Source organism: Giraffa tippelskirchi, chromosome 7 (assembly GCF_054371585.1).
Source record: "Giraffa tippelskirchi isolate mGirTip1 chromosome 7, T2T-mGirTip1v1.2.pri, whole genome shotgun sequence".
Lineage (NCBI taxonomy): Eukaryota > Metazoa > Chordata > Mammalia > Artiodactyla > Giraffidae > Giraffa > Giraffa tippelskirchi.
Window position 1 is genome coordinate 15,485,564 of NC_137281.1, and position 21,151 is coordinate 15,506,714.

Consider the following 21,151-nt stretch of genomic DNA (forward strand, 5'->3'; position numbering starts at 1 on the left):
CATGATAATCATTTCCATGTCTTCGTATCTTACCATACCTGATTAAAGCAAATCCTGGGTACATTTTAACACAAGCATCTCAATACATTGCATACACTGTATTCAATTAACATATCTCTTAAGTCTCTTTTAATTTGTAAAATTCTGTTTTTATTGTCTTACCATATATTGGTTAAGAAAGTAGGCCTTTTATTTTGTTGAATTTCCCACATTGTGGATTTGGCTCTTAGCTTTGTGTCATTAATTTGTTCATTTATTTCTCAAGTTTCCTGAAAACTGGTAGGTTTAGAGACTAAATTACACTTCTGAATCAATATTTTGGACAAGCCTATGCCACAGGTAGTATTGCATCCATTGCATTGCATCAAGAAGCAATTAGTTCTGCTGATTTAGAGATGTTACTATTGATTACTGGGTTGTCATTCTGCCCCATCCATTAAAATCTTCCTATAATCTTTCACCTAATGGTTTTCATACCCACTGATATCATCAAGATCCACTAATTCATCAGTAAAAAGTGTGATTGCTTGGATTCTATCATTCCTTTGACCTTTATTAGCTAGAATTCTCTAATAATAAAGAACTTTCCTTCACTAACTTCTGGTTGTCTTATACAGTCCATAAAGGAACTATATAGTTCATAAAAGAAAAGTAAGATAAGTGCTCCATTCTCCCTGTTTATTAATAAATGCCCTAATGTGCTCTGTAACTGACCAACACATTTGATCAGAAAAAAAAGCTAGCAAAGGCAATCACAACAAAAGGACACAGGATCCAAGCTGAGGGAATTCCCACTGGCTGAAGATAGGATAATTTGAGCATTTTTTTAAAAGGCTACAATGGATTTTTAAAAAGTGATACAGGACTTAGAGGTGATTTTTAATTTCCAAATAGTTTCTTTTTATCTTATCCTTTAATTTATTTAATACTTTATTTATTTAATTGAAGTATAGTTGATTTATAATACTGTGTTAGTTTTAGATGTACAGCACAGTGATTCAGTTTTATATATAAGTACATATATATATACACACACACATATATATATATAGTGTATTATATTCACATATATAGTGAATATATATATATTCTTTTTAAAAATTATTTTCCATTATAGGTTATTATAAGATATTGAATCCAGTTCCCACTGCTATACAGTAAATCCTTATTGTTTACCTATTTTATATATGGTAGTGTGTATCTGTTAATCCCATACTTCTGATTTATCCCTCCAGTTCCCTTTTGATAACCATGCTTGTTTTCTAAGTCTGTGAGTCTGTTTCTGTTTTGTAAGTAAGTTTATTTGTACTATTTTTAGTTTCCACATATAAATGATACAATATTTGTTTTTCTTTGTCTGACTTACTTCACTTAGTATGATAATCTCTAGGTCCATCCTTCCTTCGTTAATTTTAAATCAAATTTATTCTGAGGCAGAGAACATACGATTGTAGAATATCTTCTCTTTTTCGCTTGTTTGGGTTTTTTCGGCCATGCCACACAGCATGTAGTTCCCTGACTACAGATGGAACCTGTTTCCCCTGCAGTGAAAGTGCAGAGTCTTAACCACTGGACCGCCAGGTAAGCCCCTAGAATATCTTCGTTTTTATGAACAAATTGAAAAAGAACTTCTTACTTTCAAGTATTTTAGCAAGAATAAGTTGGGATTTCCCTGGTGGTCGAGTGGCTAAGACTCTACACTCCCAATGCAAGTGGCCCGGGTTCGATCCCTGGTCAGGGAACTAGATCCCACATGCCACAACAAGAGCTCACATGCTGCAACTAAGAATGGGGGTAGCCAAATAAATACATAAATAAAAATAAAAATATTAAAAAAAACGAATAAGTTATCTGACATTCAGTAATTGATGGATGTTGGTAGAAGGCATCTCTATATTCATTGTGCCCATAGTCTTTCATATGGATTTTCAAGAGAGTAACATAATAAAACAAAATTTAGTAGCTTAAAATAACAACCATTGTATCTCATGATTGTGTGGGTCAGGAATTTGGGCAGGGGCTCAGCTGGTCAATTATTTTGTTCTACATGGCATCAACTGAGGTCACCTGTAGAAGTCAGCTGATGGCTGGTCTGGAGCATCCAAAACTGTTTACTCAAATATCTGGTGTTTTCGTGGGCATATCTGGAAGACGGCATAGCAGAGTGACTCTCCTCTATGTAGTCTCAGGGCCTTTTCATGTGGTGTCTTCAGCAGAGTAACCAGACTTTTTAACATAATGGTTTAAGGTCTCAACTTGAGAGAGTATTCCAAGAGATGAGGTAAAATCTACCAGTAAAACCTGGGTCCAGAAACTAGCACAGCAGTACTTCTACTATTTTACTGCTCAAAGGAATCAGTCGACCCAGATTCACAGGGAAAGCATGTGGATTTTACCTCTTGTTGGGTGGGGTGTCAAAGAATTTGCAGCAGTTTTTACTCTGCCACAGTATTATAATTTTACAAATAAAGAAATTATAGTATGGAGCAGTTAAGCATCTTGTTCAATATAACACAAGTAGGAAAGTGATGGGCTAGAGATGATGATAAATGTCTTCCCCAAATTTGTTATATTAATAAGATGAGTTTGTAGAATGAATGGGAAGATTCTCAGATCTGAGTGATGGTGGAATACATTAAATTAACACATTCTGTTAATGATATAAACCCCCTTATGCCAAGTCAGGTGCATGAATGAACCAAAAGGGACTAATTACTACATTCACAGACTGTTCTACAACACAGGACTGACAAGGCATTCTCATATTTTTACATTATGAATTTTCAGATGATGGGTAAGGTGTGAATGTTGTCTAAAGGCCTTCTTACATTCCTTACATTCATAGGGTTTCTCACCAGAATGAATTCTCAGATGCTGAATAAGAGATGAATTAAGTCTAAAGGCTTTCCTACATTCCTTACATTCAAAAGGTTTTTCACCAGTATGAATGCTCTGATGTAGAGTAAGTTTTTGGCGCAATCTAAAGGCCTTCCCACATTCCTTGCATTTATAGGGTTTCTCACCAATATGAATACTCTGATGTTGCGTAAGTTGTGAGAGTAGTCTAAAGGCCTTCCCGCATTCCTTACAGTCATACGGTTTAACACCAATATGAATACTCTGGTGTGAAATAAGTTGTGAGTAACGACTAAAGGCCTTCCAGCATTCCTTACATTCGTAAGGTTTCTCACCAGTATGAATTCTGTGATGAAGAATAAGATGATAACCACGACTAAAGGTCTTCCCACATTCCTTACATTCATAGGGCTTCTCACCAGTATGAATTCTCTGGTGGAGTGTCAGTTGTTGTCGCACTCTAAAGGCCTTCCCACATTCGTTACATTCATAGGGCTTCTCCCCAGTATGAAGTTTGTGATGTACTCTAAGGCCAGACCCACACAAAAAGGCCTTCCCACATTCTTTACATTCATAGAGTTTGTCAGCAATATTAAGCTTCTGATGTCGAGTAAGATGTGCATATTGCCTAAAGGCTTTCCCACATTCTGTACATACATAGGGTTTCTCACCAGTATGAATCCTCTGATGGAGAGTAAGTTGTCCACGAACTCTGAAGGCCTTCCCACATTCTTTACATACATAGGGTTTCTCACCAATATGAATTTTCTGATGTACTCTAAGTTCTGGGCCACACATGAAAGATTCCCCACATTCCTTACATTCATAGAGTTTTTCACCAGAATGAAGTCTCTGATGTCGAGTAAGATGTGCCGTCTGTCTAAATGCCATCCCACATTCCTTACATTCATAAGGTTTCTCACCAGTATGAATTCGATGATGAAATGTAAGTTGTTGGCGTACTCTAAAGGCCTTCCCACATTCCTTACATTCATAGGGTTTCTCGACATAATGATTTCTCTGATGTGAAGAAAGAGATGAGCATTTTTGGTAAGGGGACATTTTTTGAGATGTGATTTTCACTTGGTTGAAATATTCCTCTTGTGCTTCAAATCTTCTTTTGGACTCCCAATCATTTTTTAAAATGAAGCTCTTAAGGCCATGGTTTTTAATTCTTTCCATTATTTTCCACTGGGATAAGTTAATTTCATAAATATCATTTTCTGAAGGTAACTTCTTGATCTCATAGTTGGTCTCTAAATCTGAAAGAAAACAAGAGAGCAAACACGTGGTTTTTCTTTTTCTAAAAGAAGTAAATCTGGACTTCCCTGGTGGTCCAGTGGTTAAGAATCCACCTGCCAATGCAGGGGACATGGGTACAATCACTGGTCTGGGAACTAAGATCCCGCAAGTCACAGGGCCACTAAGCCCATGTACCACAACTACTCAGCCTGCGCTCTAGGGCCTGCAAGCTGCAACTACTGAGCCTGTGTGTTGCAGCTACTAAACGCCCATGCACCTAGAGCTTGTGCTCTGCAATAAGAGAAGCCACCACAATTGTAGCCCACACAATGCAATGAAGAACAGCCCCACCACCACCACTCACTGCAACTAGAGAAAGCCCGCACACAGCAATGAAGACCTAGTGCAGGCAAAAAATAAATTAATTAATTTTAAAAAATACATAAACTGCAGCAGGTAATATTTTTAAAAAAGAAGTAAAATTTCTCCTGTAGAAATAAAAGACAACCAAAGTACTACCCAATGAAATTCTAAAAATACCTACACAATTTGGAAAAAAAACAACAACAAAAGGCAACACCAGGAAAATCAAAGCTCATGTAGGAAAGTAAGAATGGTGATTAAGTAAACATTTTAAATCTGTGGTTCTCATATTGAGACCATGAATCAGAATCACAAGGGAGCTTTTTACAAATATTATGATTTAGATACCACCTGGCCCACATGGATCAGATTCTACAGTCCTAGACAGTCCTGTATTTAATATTCCCCATAGGATCATTCTGATGGAGAAAGATTGAAAATTCATACTCAAATTTTTTCAACAGTTTCTCTTTATTCTTAGAATAAAATCAAACTTGTTGTTAAAAGACCTCTGTTTATGTATAATACATCACCTCAAACCACTGTTCTCTTTACTGCTACCAGGAGAAGCCACAACCCACTTCAGTATTCTTGCCTGGAGAATCCCATGGACAGAGGAGCCTGACAAGCTACAGTCCATGGGGTTGCAAAGAGCTGGACATGACTTAAGCAACTGAGCACACATGCACACACAGAGAGGCAACTTTTCAGATCTCAGAACATATTCCCACTTACTTTCATTGTACTTTTCAGTCTGCTCTATTTCCCCAAAATCTTCTGTTTGGGCTATTTGCATGGCTGACCCCTTCTCACTCTGAGGTCTTAGATTAAGTCACTCTAAGGCTAACTCTACTGACAGTATCTAAAACTATGTCCTTCTTATACAGTTGACCCTTGAAAATCATGGGTTTGAACTGTGCAGGTCCACTTATACATGAACTTTTTTCATTAAATATACAAACATATATGTGTAGAATATTGTATACAAGACTTGTATCGAAGTGGATAGCCTATCCTTACATACGCATAAGGTGAGTGAAATTTAATACAAAATTAATGTGTTAGTTTTCTTACCATTTTATAACTTTGCTTTCAAAGAATTACATTACTGTACAGACTGCTTCTCTCTCTAGTAATTAGAGAAACTGTATATCAGCCTATCATCACAGGTAAGTGGTTTTGTAAAAAATGTTTTCAATACATTTTATGAATATGACTGTAATATTGTATGCCATAAGTTTTATGCTGATTCATTCATTGTATAGGCTAGGCCACCATTAAGCATTCATATCAATTATAATAGGCTGCTGCTACTGCTGCTAAGTCGCTTCAGTTGTGTCCGACTCTGTGCGACCCCGCAGACGGCAGCCTACCAGGCTCCTCTGTCCATGGGATTTTCCAGGCAAGAGTACTGGAGTGGGTTGCCATTGCCTGCTCCGATACTAGGCTACCATAAAGCAATCATATTGCTGCTTCTTCATTATCAATTCAAGAGTTATTATATCTGTAAATAAATATTAATTTTTTCACATTATCTTTTCATTTTAGATGTCCAGTGTTAGTAATACATTAATACCTACTGTGTTTTATATCATATAAGACAATTTTGATGTAGGTTCTGGCAGACAATTTATCTTATAAACAAACAACATAAACCTATGGTATCAATAAATATAGTACAGCACTATAAATGTATTTTCCTTTATGATTTTCTTAATAATATTTTATTTTCTCAAGCTAATCTTATGATAAGAATATAGTATATAATATATATAACATACAAAATATGTGTTAATCAACTATGTTATTGGTAAGGCTTTTGGTCAACAATAGGCTATTAGTAGTTAAGTGTGGGGGTAGTCAAAAGTTATATGTAGATTTTTGCCTATGCTGGGGGCCAATATCCTAAACCTTGGGTTGTTCATACATATATATCAACATAGATCTTTTGGCTCTTACTCACCTGGATATTGTCTTCTTCCTTTCCTCACTACTTTCCAGGGCTCTTTTCCTTGCTCTAATAAGGAAATCACATCTGGTTTAGAAATGAAGCATCCTGGACAGAAGGAAAGAAATATAAGGTGACATGGAATAATAATAAATTCAAAATTACTTTGATTCAGTCTTGGTTAAATTTTTAATAAACTATAGGTCAAATTGTAATTTATAAAACCTTTAGAACAAAGAAAAATAAGATGATTAAAAAATATGTTAAAATTACATAAGAAATGGAGATTATAGAAGAAAGAAAAAGGTCTTATTTTAATTTATATTCACACAAGTACTCCTTTTCTTGAAAGTAATAATGGCTGAGAGACTGTCTTGGTTCAATCTTGCCTCTGCCATATTCCCGTAGTGTGACCTTGGACAAGTTATTTCTATGCTTTATTTTCCTCACCTATAGTTCAGTTCAGTTCAGTTGCTTAGTCATGTCCAACTCTTTGTGACCCCATACCTCAGCATGCCAGGTCTCCCTGTCCACCACCAACTCCCAGAGTCCACCCAAACCCATGTCCATTGAGTCGGTGATTCCATCCAACCATCTCATCCTCTGTTGTCCCCTTCTCCTCCTGCCCTCAATCTTTCCCAGCATCAGGGTCTTTTCAAATGAGTCAGCTCTTCGCATCAGGTGGCCAAAGTATTGGAGTTTCAGCTTCAACATCAGTCCTTCCAATGAACGCCCAGGACTGATCTCCTTTAGAATGGACTGGTTGGATCTCCTTGCAGTCCAAGGGACTCTCAAGAGTCTTCTCCAACACCACAGTTCAAAAGCACCAATTCTTCAGCGCCCAGCTTTCTTTATAGTCCAACTCTCACATCCATACATGACTACTGGAAAAACCACAGCCTTGATTAGATGGACCTTTGTTGACAAAGTAGTGTCTCTGCTTTTCAATATGCTGTCTAGGTTGGTCATAACTTTCCTTCCAAGGAGTAAGCGTCTTTTAATTTCATGGCTGCAATCACCATCTGCAGTGATTTTGGACCCCAGAAAAATAAAGTCTGTCACTGTTTCCACTGTTTCCTCATCTATTCGCCATGAAGTGATGGGACTGGATGCCATGATCTTAGTTTTCTGAATGTTGAGCTTTAAGCCAACTTTTTCACTCTCCTCTTTCTTTCACTTTCATCAGGAGGCTCTTTAGTTCTTCACTTTCTGCCATAAAAAAGTGGTGTCATCTGCATATCTGAGGTTATTGATATTTCTCCTGGCAATCTTGATTCCAGCTTGTGTCTCCTCCAGCAGTACCTATCTTACATGAATGTTCGCATTGCCTAGAATACATACTAAGTGGTATATCTTTTATTAGTTATTATTTATCATTGTTATTTTAATGAGAGAAAAAAGAAGTTTCCTGAGGCATTTACTATTTTTTTTTCTTGGGATATCCATACAACATTAAATGCAAAGTTCTTGGATTTTTAACTTTCAATCATACAAGTAGGTAGAAGCAAATATGGCTATTAACAAAAAGAAAAAGTTTTGAACTATAAATAAATCCAGTTGATATAACTTAACTGTTTAAAAAGTTATATGTTCTTTGATAGCCAGAGAAAAGCTAAGATACTAGTTCTAGCTATTTGGGGCTTCCCATGTGGCTCAGCGGTAAAGAATTCACCTGTCAAGCAGGAGATGTGAGGGAGACGTGGGTTCAATCTCTGGGTCAGGAAGATCCCCTGAAGAAGGAAATGGCAACCCACTCCAGTATTCTTGCCTGGGAAATCCCATGGATAGAGGAGCCTGGTGGGCTGCAGTCCATAGGGTCACAAAAAGAGTCGGACAGAGACTTAGTGACTAAACAACAATAGAAGGTCACAGAAGGATGGGGAAGATGAATATGCTTAATGAGTGTGCTCATTTCCAAATGAAAAGCTCAAACCATTCCCTTGAGAACAGGGAGCAGATATTTAGTTTCTTAAAAAGTATTTCTGAAATTTCCAGAGAAGAAAGCTGATAGTACAGAGAACAGAGACTAAATTTCTAAAAGCAGATAACCTTACCCAATGAGACCAAGTTGCTGTAGTTCTCCAACATTACATCTCTATACAAATCCCTTTGTTCCAAATTCAGGAATTCCCACTCCTCCAGAGAGAAGTCGATGGACACATCACTGAACATCACTGATCCCTGAAATGACAAACCATATAATACAACTGAAATTAAAGAAAATTTGTTTTAAGATGGAAAGAGGGAAAAAAATGAAAGAGATACTGCTGGAAACCGATCAAGCAAACAGGTTTGGGCTAGAAACCTGTAACGCTGAGTTAGGAAATGAGAGTGCCTGCAGCAGAATGCCTATGGGTCCCTGACCAACTGTGTTGCTACAGATAAAGCCTCTTATATACTCTGGCATATCTTAACTACCCAAACACATATGGGAAAGGAAAAAAAAATTTTCTAATTAAATGAAATACTGTATATAAGCCTTCTGCCTGTTCTATGTCTCCCTCACAAATTCTCAAGAAATGTGTTCGTCTACCCTTTCCTCTTAAAGAACAGATTGTTGCTTTAAAAAAAAAAAATTGATGGTTTTATCCTTTTTTAAAAAAAATTATGTATTTATTTTTGGCTACACTGGGTCTTCAGTACTGCACATGGACTTTTTCTAGTTGTGGTGCAAGGGCTTCTCTTTGCGGTGGCTTCTCTTGTTGCAGAGCACGGGCTTTACAGCACATGGGCTCAGTAGTTGTGGTGCGCTGGCTTTGCTGCCCTATGGCATGTGGGATCTTCCCAGACCAGGGATCAAACCAGCGTCCCCTGCATTGCAAGGCAGATTCTTAACCAATGGACCACCAGGGAAGCCCCAAGAACAGATTTTTCTTTTAAGTTTTCCTGGTAATTCCAGTTAGAAAAGAATCTGAATACAATTAAAGAATTTCCTCCAAGCTCATCGTTGAATCATATCATATGCATTTACCCAGTTATGACAAATTCTTTAATGAACTTAAAATTGAATGTATGCAATGGATATGAGACCTAATTATTCCCATATACTCCAATATTTTTGTCTATGCAAAATTTTTAAGGTCCTCCTCAATTCTGAGGGATTACAGCCACTCATGTGCCTGCATGATCTTCTTTTCTGTCATTTTCCATCCCTCATTGTATGCATTCCGTGTTCCTAAGTTAGAGGATAATATAGATTCTGGATACCAATAATCCAGAAATACAAAGATGTCATTCTAGACTAGCTCATCCTGTTCTAATACAAATGATGTACAGCTTTTAGGGATTTCCAGAGAAGATACTTGATGTCTCTGCATACTAGACCCAACCATAACCCTACCTAGTCCTAAAAGCCACACAAAACAAGAGGAGATTTCAGCGTATACTGAGGCTGAGGTTGTACGTGCATGCTCAGTCGCTCATTTGTGTCTGACACTTTGCGATCCTTTGGACTGTAGCCCACCAGACTCCTCTGTCCATGGGATTTTCCCAGGCAAGAATACTGAAGTGGGTTGCCATTTCCTCCCCCAGGGGATGTTCCTGACCCAGGGATTGAATCCGTGTCTCTTTCATTGCAGGCAGATTCTTTACCGCTCAGCCATCAGGGAAGCCCTAGGCTAAGGTCAACCAATGGCAAATCTTACCTAACTACAAGACTCAAGTTTGAACAATTTAGTTTTCCTATGAGCAATCAAATCAGCCCATGCTCTCTCAACTACTCAAAAGAGATGGCCCAACATCTCCCTAAAGGGACTTCATTTCTGCTCTATTGCAGTTTTTAGCAGAAGACTGAGCACATGTAAGAGATGTTGAGAGACTTTCCTGGTGGTCCAGTAGCTTAGATTCCATGCTCCCAATGCAGGGGGCCTGGAATTAGATCCCACATGCTGCAACTAAGAGTTCACATGCTGCAACTAAAGGTCTCATGTGCTACAACTAAGACCCAGTGCAGCCAAAGAAATAAATACTTTTAAAAAAGAGAGATGCTGAATGATTTGTTCTATGAATACATGAACAATAACTGGAAGAAAGAAGACTCACAAGAAGGGCACTGTACTATTTATTTGGCCTCATCTCTCATTGGATTTGGAGGAAATGGGTCCTCAGATGGGGCTCTGATAAGTAAGAAGTTTCAGGATAAATAAAAGTTCATAGGACCTTAATTTTCAGAGATGAAAGAAACAGCAACTTACATGGGCCATGGTTTAGAAATTCAAGAACTGGTCAGTCCTCTTTGGGGTTTACTTGCCTGGAGAAGCAGAGTTCACAGAGGCCAGAGCTAAGGGGAAGGGAGAAAAAGGAGGCCATGAAATAAGATAGGCCTCAGAACTCTCAAAATGACTCAATTTAATACATTATTTTTCTTCTCTGGACCTCCCCATCACACACACACACACACAGAGGAAGATTTGAGGGAGTATGGACAAATCTAATCCCTACTTGTACATTTCAAGGGACAACATCATCCAAATCAGAATCTCTTCCAAAGTTTCACAAACCTGCTTAAATAGATACAAAGAGAGAAATTCATAGGATCATCTCTAGCAGCCATTCAGTTCAGTTCAGTCACTCAGTCATGTCCGACTCTTTCTGACCCCATGGACTGCAGCACACCAGGCTTCCCTGTCCATCACTAACTCCCAGAGCCTACTAAAACTCACGTCAATCATGTCGGTGATGCCATCCAACCATCTCCTCCTCTGTCGTCCCCTTCTCCTCCTGCCTTCAATCTTTCCCAGCATCAGAGTCTTTTCCAACTGACAAACTACTGCACTGGCAGCCCTGCCTGCCTGCTATCAGAACAATAACTTCCAGAATCCACTGGGCTCATCACTATTTTCAATCAGAATCATCTACATTGCTTCCTGTATGACTTCATTTGTCATTCTCTTTCTTACAACCTAGGGTGAAAAGATGTGGATTCATGTTCTCAGCAGTTAGATAATAACATATCTATGTTTCAAGAATTTTCACAAGAAAATGAAATAAAGGCACCCAAATTGGAAAGGAAGAATAAAACTACCTCTATTTGCCGACAAAATATTATATATAGAAAATCCTAAAGACTCTACCAAAAACTGCTAGAACTAATAAAAGAATTCAGTAAAGCTGCAGGCTACAAAATTAACATACAGTCTCACATCAGTGGTGAGACTTCCTTGGTGGTCCAGTGGTTAAGAATCCACCTGCCAATGCAGGGGCGGTTCAATCCCTGGTCTGGGAAGATTGCACTTGGCACAGGGCAACTAAGCCTGTGTGCCACAACTACCAAAGCCCACATGCCCTACAGCCCATGTTCCACAACAAGAGAAATCACTGCAATAAGAAGCTCGTGCACCACAACTAGAGAGTAGCCCCCACTCGCCACAGCTAGAGAAAGCCTGCACACAGCAATGAAGACTCAGCACAGTTAAAAATAAATAAATTAAAAAAAAAAATCTGTTGTGTATATCTACTAATAATGAACTATAAGAAAGAGAAACTAAGAAATAATCACATTTATAATTGTATGAAAAGATAAAATAACTAAGAATATATTTAACCACAGAGGTTAGAGACCTATACACTGAAAACTCTAAGACACTGATAAAAGAAACGGAAGATGACACAAACAGAAAGATATTCTATGCTCATGGATTATAAGAACATTGTTAAAATGTCCATATTACCCAGAATAATCTATAGATTAAATGCAATCTCTATCAAAATTCTACTGGAATATTCCGTGGAACAAAAACAAACAATCCTAAAATCTACGTGGAACAACAAAAGCCCCCAAACAGACAAAGCAATCTTGAGAAAGAACAAAGCTGGAGGTATCATGCTTCCTGATTTTAAACTATATTACAAAGCAATAGTAATCAAAACAATATGATATTGCCCCCCCCCATTAGACATATAGGTTGAAGCAGACTAAAAAGAACATGAACAATGTTGGAAGGTACTGACTCTCACAGGTTTTATTGGCAGAATCCAGGATGTGAATCTAATCTCTGACATGTTACTTAATTTTCAGTGCCTCTGCTTCCTCACAGACAAACTGGAGAATAATAACAGTATCTATCTTACAGGGTTGTTGTTAACTGTTAATACAATAAAGAATTTAAAATGGCTTATTATAAACACTGAATAAAATGAAAAACATGACATGTCCATTCTATTTATTAAATAAAATCATCTTTAATACTTTTCATTACAATTTAAAATTTTTGATAAATTATCTTCAATAATTTAATACCAGAATACCCTTTCTTTCCTTACTAGTAAATTTTTTTGAGATTTTTCACAACTGCTTTTTCTTAGAGCATCAGTAAAGTTTAGAACTAGGTTTAAGAATGTTATTTTTCTTAAGTAATAGTATTAGCAAAAATGGATGTCTCCACAATCCTAAAACGTGTAAATTCTCACAAAGGGAAGTATTTGCCACACGGATATATGCACACAGGCACTGAAAGTGTTAGTCACTCAGTTGTGTCCGACTCTTTGCGACTCCGTGGACTGTAGCCCTGCGAGGCTCCTCTGTCCATGGGATGGTCCAGGCAAGAATACTGGAGTGGGTTGCCTTTCGCTTCTCCAGGGGATCTTCCCGGCTCAGGGATCCAACCTGAGTCTCCTGCACTGCAGGCAGACTCTTTGCCGTCTGAGAAACTAGGGGAGCCCCCACAGGCTCTAGGGACGGGATATCAAGTTAAGGGACAGGTAATACTGAGGAGAAGGAAGTAAATGTTCCCAGGTCCTAAAAAATAAAAATGCATTTCACAGAACAAAAGGAAACACCTACTCGCCTCGACCTTCGTTTCTCCTTCTTAACACAGCCCTTCTCTTAGTTTGATAAGACGGGGGAAGAAGGGAATCTTAAGACAGGTCTTTTTCAGAGCCCAGCTCATCCAGGACGAATAGGGCAAGCCACGACCACACGTGTCCCCACCACCCACCACCCATCATGCCCGGAGTAAGTAAGCATAGAAGTACTGACCCTTCCCAGGATTACAGAAAAGCCAGGGTCACGGCTGTGCTGGGCTGGAGTCGAACTTCAGAGAGGGAATTCTGCAGTTCCGAAACCTACATTTGGAAGGTTTGGAGCTGTCTACGAAAGCGTAGGTGGGTGGGAGGGTGGGTGAGTGAGTGAGTGTCCGTCCGGGCGCGCCCGCCCGAGGATGTAGTGCGGTGGGGATACTCCCAGGAGCCAACCTGGGGGCACGTTCAGTTCTAACATTCTTATCCCAAGACAGGTTCGAGCCTTTTCGCTGGGAGTCTTTTCTCTGGATCTCAGATATCTGACTGGGGGGCCATTACTCTAAGGCTGATAGAAAATTTCAGCTGTGACTCTGGGGTCGGAGTCACACAGTCCACCTCAACCTCCGGTCACACAAGAGGCTCTGCACCCGATTAAGTCACACAAACGCCGTCACCGACTAGTTCCGGCCTCACAACCGCACACAGTCCCGATGACACACCCCGGTTCAGTCACGCCCACAGACAACAGCACACCGTCATACCACCGCGGTTCTCACGCACACTCGCGGCTTGAGGTGCGGGGTTCCAGACACTCCGAGGTGCTGCAGCACTTACCTTCCCTATCCTCATTCCCGGGCCGCAACGGCTTTCCTACCGATGGCCGGAACAAACGTTCTGAGCCAGAACTGGTCACCTGGGACGCCGAACCCCTCTCACGGTGATGCTAGTGGAAGAGAGGGCGAGACAGCTCAGATCAGTACATAGCCCCGGGGCCTAACGGGCCGCGCGCAGGGGTTGTTGGGAGCTCCGGCTGCACGCTCTGAGTGCGCAGGCGCGATGGAGCCCCAGAGGGCGGAGCCTCAGTGAGTGAGCTGATTTGAGTGAGAGGTGTCGTGTCCAAGGAGCCGGAGAGCGGGTTGGTGCCCAGCGGGGTTCTCAGCGCTTTGTCCTGAGGAAGTCGCGGCAGGGCTTGGGGCTGGGCGGGGACGAACGACTGGCACGATAAAGGGGGATGATGTGCATGCATGGATAGAACTGTCCGTGGGGCGAACCAGGTCCTGTGACCGAGGACCGCGTTTGTGTATCTATCTTTGGAGTAGTTCTGGATGTGATTTTTTCATTGAATGTGACTTGTGTTTGAAATGGAGCGACTGCGGGGATTGGAATGCGGCTTAAAGAAGATTTTAGGACTGGAATTGTGTCGGGTGGTGTGGGACTGAGAATGTGGGGGCCTGTGAGATAGTGGGACTGACTGTGAGAGTGCCTGAGGTTGCGTTTCCGTGAACGTGTCTGTAATGTGACTCGGTTTTGATAGATTTGTTTCTCTTGGGCCTTCTCTACAGAGCGTGGATGTGAGTCATTCAATGTGTGTCTGAGAAACGACATGCCTGATTATGTGGTCAGTGTGTGTGCTTCTGGTATGTTCCTGCAGGATTGTGAGGAGGTGGCTGTCTGCATGATTGGATGTGACAACAACCTCATTCTTCTCAACTCTGAAATAAATGTTGCATCTTCAAGGAGCATCAGCTTCACTGAAGGATTTTTCTGGGAAATTATTTTATATTTAATCAGGTTTATTAGGGAGAAAAATGCAAATAAGCATTACCTGTTTTATAGTATATCCCGCTTACACAGAGTGTTTAAAAGATAACTTGAAACAATTCTTTTCCTGTGCCATCAATAAATTCTGTAATTAATTATAACCCAGCAAATATATAAAAATCCATAAGCAAGAGAAAAAGGGGTGAAAAAGGAAAGCTCCACTTTATAGGAGGATGCCAGCTAATAAGTTTGTTTTACAAGACTGTGAACTCTGCTTCAAACACATTTACAATATTTGGTTTTGATGAGGATTTTGTATAGTATGTTGTCTTCTTTTAAGTTCAAGTTCATTTTATTGCCTTCTCTCATGTCACCTATCACCTGCAGTTAGGGAGGATAGTGACATTGTTAGAATGAACACATCTTCATGACATGAAGGCCAGCCATTGATGGGGTAATATTTTAATACAGTTTATCAGGCAATACTGAGTTTTCTTTGAAATCAGTCTCTGATTTTTTTCCCCAAGGCTTAATGTTTGCCTTGCCTGATGGTGACCAGCTAGCAGAGCCTCTCTTCTTTAAAGAGGCTTGACACTCACAGTGTCACTTGTGTTGGTGGAAAAAAGGTACCCAGAAAATAGGTTTTCCAAAGCAGGGCAATAGCTGGATGGATGAGTCTAATTACAAAAGACATGCTGGTAGCTTGTATGCATCCTCAAATGCATTTCTACTGGGGTGAGGGCTTAAAGCCTATGTGGTTTCTCGGTCCTTATCCAGGGAGTTATCGTTGTTCAGTAGCTAAGTCGTATCCGACTCTTGGCGACCCCATGGACTACAGCATGCCAGGCTTCCTTGTTATCTTCATCCATCAGAGGGCAGACAGAAAAAGTAAGAACTACAATCCCATGGCCTCCAGAAAGAAAACCACAGTCACAGAAAACTAACCAAAATGATCACATGGATCAAAGCCTTGTGTAACTCAATGAAACTATAAGCCAAGCCATGCCATGCAGGGCCGCCCAAGATGGATGGGTCATGGTGGAGTCTTCTGACAAAATGTGGTCCACTGGAGAAGGGGATGGCAAACCACTTCAGTATTCTTACTTTGAGAACCCCATGAACAGTATGAAAAGGCAAAAAGATATGACACTGGAAGATGAGCTTCCCAGGTTGGTAGGTGTCTAGGGAGGAAGGCACTGATCAGTCCTTAGGTGTAGATTGCCCAGTCCAACCTTATATTTGCTTACTAAAGAGTTCTGCTCCCAATTCCAATGTCTGGGTGTACGTGTGGGTTGAGTTCCCCACACCACCAAGCAGTTCTCAGACACCAGCTGGGTGTCTGCAATTTGACTGAATTCTGACTCTAAGTACCTGGAGATAGTGTCAGATTTCAGAGGTTAAGGACTCAGTCCTATACCTCCCCAACCCCAACTTCAAGATGTTGTTTAGTTGCTTAGTTGTGTCTGACTCTTTTGTGACCCCATGGACTGTAGTCCACCAGGCTCCTCTGTCCATGAGATTTCTAGGCAAGAATACTGGAGTGGGTTCCCATTTCCTTCTCCAGGGGATTTTCCTGACCCAGAGATCATATCCACATCTCCTGCATTGGCAGGTGGATTCTTAACCACTGAGCCACCAGGGAAACCCCCAACTTCAGATGCCAGTTGCAAGTCCAGGTTATCACCTGTGCCTTGGACCAACTAATTATAGATTGGAGTTTCCAGCAACCCACTCCCTGGGTTTGGTTCATTTACTAGAGGAGCTAACAAAACTCATAGGAACATTTTACTTACTGGATTACTGGTTTATTATAAAACAATATAACTCAGGACCAGCCAGGTGGAAGAGATGAACAGGGCAAGGCATAGGGAAAGGGCACAGTTTACATGCCCTCGCTGAACTCCCACATGTACTTGCCCACCACTAATCCCTGAGTTTCTACATTTTCACACAATCGGAAGCCCTCTGAACCCCATCCTTTTGGGTTTTTATGGAAGTCTCATTACATGGGCATGGTTGATTAAATCATTGGCCACTGGTGATTGATCCAGCCTCCAGCTCCATCCCCTCCCTGGAGGTCAGGGTTGTGGGACTGAAAGTTCCAACCCTCTAATGACATGGTTGGCTCTGGAAACCAGCCTCCAGCCTTAGGTGTAGTCCATAAGTTACCTCATTAACACAGCAAGAGATGTCTTGATCACCCTCATCACAGGATATTCCAAGGGTTTTAGAGATCTGTGCCAGAAACAGGAAGAACACCAAACATATACTTAATTATAAATCACAATATCACACTTACTCTCCATCATCATTGTTGCCATGAGCAGATGGATTCTGAGTAAAAAGTGCTCTGAGAAACACTAGGGAAGTGTTGGCACAAGAAAGGCCATGTGAGGACACAGAAGGTCTGAAAGCCAAGGAGAGAGGCAGGAAACACTTGCTGACATCTTGATCTTGGCCTATTAGCAACCAGAACTGTGAGAAAATAAATTTCTGTTGCTTAAGCTACCCAGTCTGTGGTAATTTGTTATGACAGCCCTAGTAAACTAATACAGATAGTACCCTCATGAACCCCCAAAAAGAGCAGGTGGGGAGGGACTTCCCTGGTGGTACAGTGGTTGACAATTTAACTTCCAACGCAGGGTCCAATCTCTGGTTAGGGAACTAGATCCCACATGCCACAGGGAAACTAAGCCTACAAGTTGCAATGAAGATTCCTCAAGGCTAAGACTACCAAAAATAAATATTTTTGAAAAGCAAGTGGGAAAAAAATCATATTGCAATATCTGTATGGTGAATCTGTGCATCTGTGAAGAAGGAAGCCAAGCAAAGTAACTGGACATCTGAAGTAATATGAAAACAAGAGAACACCTAAGCAGATATTCACCGGAAAGCACAGTGGGCCAAGCTGAGAACAAAAACTGAAACAGGATGCAGCTTTGCCCACACCAATGGGAGTGAAGTGCAAGTGGTCCATGACGGAAGCTCCGAAGGGGCTCGTGAAGTCCTATCTGTGAGAGCTCTCAAAGTAGACAGCCCAGGTTTTTTTTCCAGGAGAAAGTTCTTCCCTGAGGAGAAAACACAAAGAATGGGATCGTAAGTGTCAGAAAGCCATTATGTGTGTGTATGTAAACATATATGTGTGTATGTATATATCATGTGTTGTTGTTTAGTCGCTAAGTCATGTCCAACTCTTTATGACTCCATGAACTGCAGCACGCCAGGCTTCCCTGTTCTCCAGTATCTCCCAGAGTTTGCTCAAATTCATGTCCATTGAATTGGTGATTCCATCTAACCATCTCATCCTTGGCCATTCCCTTCTCTTGCCCTCAATCTTTCCCGAATCAGGGTCTTTTCCAATGAGTTGGCTCTTCACATCAGGTGGCCAAAGTATGGACCAGGAGAAATATCAACAACCTCAGATATGCAGATGATACCACTCTGATGGCAGAAAGTGAAGAGGAACTAGAGAGCCGTAAAAGAAGAAAGTGGGAAAAGCTAGCTTAAAACTCAATATTCAAAAAACTAAGATCATGGCATCCGGTCCTATCACTTCATACAAATAGAATGGGAAAAAGTGGAAGCTGTGACATATTTTATTTTCTTGAGCTCCAGAATCACTGCGGATGGTGACTGTGGCCATGAAATTAAAAGACACTTGCTCCTTGGAAGGAAAGCTATGACAAACCCAGATAGTGTATTAAAAAGCAGAGACATTACTTGGCTGCCCAAAGTCCTTATAGTCAAAGCTGTGGTTTTTCCAGTACATGTACAGTTGTGAGAGCTGGACCATAAAGAAGGCTGAGCGTCAAAGAACTGATGCTTTCAAACTGTGGTTCTGGAGAAGACTCTTGAGAGTCCCTTGAACTGCAAGGAGATCAAACCAGTCAATCCTAAAGGAAATCAACCCTGAATATTTACTGGAAGAACTGATGCTGAAACTCCAATACTTTGGCTACCTGATGTAAATGGCAACTGACTCATTGGGAAAGACTAATTCTGGGCAAGATTGAGGGCAAAAGGAGAAGGGGGTGACAGAGGATGAGATGGTTAGATAACATCACCAAGTCAATAGACATGAACTTGAGCAAACTCCAAGTTAGTGAAGGATGGCAAAGAGAAAAAAAGAATGTAGAATCAGCAAGATAAACAGAAAAGAACAAAGTTAAGATGGCAGATTTAAAGATAAATATATCAGTAATTATACTGAATAAACTGGATCTAATACTCTATTTAAAAGACAAAGATCATGTTGATGTTTGACAGAAAACAATAATTCTGTAAAGCAATTATCCATTAAAAATAAATACATTAAAAAAAGACAAAGAAAGTCACATTGAATTTAAAGAATGCAACTATATTGTGTTTATAAACACAACTATAACATAAGGGCACAAAAAATTGAAATTAAATTAAATTGTATCATGCTAACAATAAACATGAAAGTTCATGTAACTATACTACTAGCAGACAACCTAAACTTTAAAACAAGATGCATTATTAGAGATACCTGTTTGAAGATCTTGTCTGATGTAGTTATCTTGCAAGAGTGTTATTTTTTCTCATGCTCCCCTCCTCTAATATCCAGACCATAAATTATAATCAAATCTCAGCATATTCTGAAAGTCAAACCTAATATCAAAAACATTATCTAAGGATAATGTAGAGAATACATGAGGAAATACTTTCACCAGTGGACACAACAGTGATTCAAATACAATGCAAAGTAGGACTTGTTGCTATTGTTTAATCACTAACTTGTGTCTGACTCTTTTGCAACCCCATGGACTGTAGCCTGCCAGGGTCCTCTGTCCATGGGATTTCCCAAGCAAGAATACTGGAGTGGGTTGCCATTTCCTTCTCCAGGGGATCTTTTCGACCCAGGGTTCAAACCCACGTCTCCTGCACTGGCAAGCAGATTCCTTAGCACGGAGCCACCAAGGAAGCCCAAAGTAAGACTATAACTGGGCTATTTAGAGCTCCTCATGACCCTGGACAACAGACCAAAGGCAGGGGTGGGAAAGGAAGAAGTGTGTAGGTTGGTGTTTGCCAGGCTGGTTGATTCTGGCTCTGAAGGGAAAGACAGATTTGAAATTTCCAAATGGAACATGGATAGAACCCAAAGGTTCCCCTGGGTCAACTCCTACTTCTATTGTTTCCATTAGTAAAAATTAATTAGAAGACTATAATAATCAATAAGGATTCAGATCCTTTATGAAAGGTTTGGGTGTGGGAATTTCCCTGGTGGTTCAGTGGCTAAGACTCCTCAGTCCCAATGCAGGGGGACTGAGTTCCATCCTTGGTCAGGGAACTAGATCCTACATGCCACAACTAAGAGTTCATCTGCCACAACAAAAGATCCTGCATGCTGCTACAAAGATCCTAAGACCTGGCGCAGCCAAATAAATAATTAAATAAATACATTTTTTAAAAGGGAATGTGTCACAACTATCATTTACAGAGAAGAAGCCTGGAGCATCTATCTAATTTATATATAGCTATCTGTTATAACTCTGGGGAGGGCTTCCCTGGTAGCTCAGCTGGTAAAGAATCCGCCTGCAATGCGGGAGACCTGGGTTTGATCCGTGTTGGGAAGAGCCCTTGGAGGAGAGCATGGCAACCCACTCCAGTATTCTTGCCTGGAGAGGTCCCATGGCAGAGGAGCCTGGAGGGCTACAGTCCACGGGGTCACAAAGAGTCGGACACGACTGAGCAACTAAGCACAGCACATAATTGTGGTGGCTCGGCAGTAAAGAATCCACCTGTCAATACAGGAGACTTGGGTTAGATCAGTGGGTCAGGAAGATCCCCTGGAAAAGGAAATGGATACCTACTCCAGTATTTTTGCCTGGGAAATCCCATGGACAGAGGAGCTACATTGGCTACAGTGCATGGAGGAGTCGCAAAAGAGTTCGACAAGACTTAGCGACTGAACAACAATATATTATGATTACATTTCTTTTTTACTCTCCTTTTTCTTCTATGTAAGTTGTTACAACTTACACAAAATTTACAGAATGTCTACAAAGAGATCCTGACAGATATAGAGGAAGTAGAGACATTACCCAGCATATTTTTGGTAGAAAGGGGAATGGCTATATTAAGTGAAGTTTTCATTTTCAGCTGTGGGAAGAATTATGCATGATTAACAGGATGCCATCTTGTAAACATTGGCCACTTGTTTGCCTGCCCAGTTATGTGCACACTTGCTCTGATGGGAAACATCCATCTTTAAGAAGTAGG

The 21,151-nt window shown here is 40.4% G+C and overlaps 1 protein-coding gene and 1 long non-coding RNA gene across 6 annotated transcripts in view; one reads left to right on the top strand and one right to left on the bottom strand.

Moving 5' to 3' along the window:
* Nucleotides 1-6,579, top strand: part of LOC145515794 (uncharacterized) — a 21,723-nt gene extending 15,144 nt beyond the window's left edge. Inside the window, exon 2 of the long non-coding RNA XR_014061016.1 lies at nucleotides 6,463-6,579. This is a non-coding gene — a long non-coding RNA (uncharacterized LOC145515794). The remainder of the gene's footprint in view (nucleotides 1-6,462) is intronic.
* On the bottom strand, nucleotides 1,280-14,142 carry ZFP82 (ZFP82 zinc finger protein). Of its 5 annotated transcripts, XM_081516996.1 has the most exons (7): nucleotides 13,928-13,988; nucleotides 13,601-13,712; nucleotides 13,386-13,471; nucleotides 10,603-10,688; nucleotides 8,464-8,590; nucleotides 6,425-6,517; nucleotides 1,280-4,118 (listed from the first exon to the last, which is right to left on the bottom strand). In XM_081516996.1, exons 4-7 carry the CDS (start codon nucleotides 10,609-10,611, stop codon nucleotides 2,761-2,763), a joined length of 1,587 nt encoding a protein of 528 aa, XP_081373122.1. In that variant the 5' UTR covers nucleotides 10,612-10,688; nucleotides 13,386-13,471; nucleotides 13,601-13,712; nucleotides 13,928-13,988; the 3' UTR covers nucleotides 1,280-2,760. The 5 variants fall into 5 exon arrangements, with proteins under 5 accessions (XP_081373122.1, XP_081373121.1, XP_081373119.1 ...); XM_081516995.1 differs by having other exon boundaries at nucleotides 13,386-13,712; XM_081516993.1 differs by lacking the exons at nucleotides 13,386-13,471; nucleotides 13,601-13,712 and having other exon boundaries at nucleotides 13,982-14,142.
* Nucleotides 14,143-21,151: the final 7,009 nt, after the last annotated feature.

Bases quoted from the DNA above. Each gene is read 5' to 3' on its own strand.
- ZFP82 (XM_081516992.1), bottom strand. The intron at 6,518-8,463 runs GTAAGGTTATCT...CCTTCTGTCCAG, and splicing joins CAGCAACTTGGTCTCATTGG to GATGCTTCATTTCTAAACCA. The intron at 4,119-6,424 runs GTGAGTAAGAGC...GTTTTCTTTCAG, and splicing joins AGGAAGAAGACAATATCCAG to ATTTAGAGACCAACTATGAG.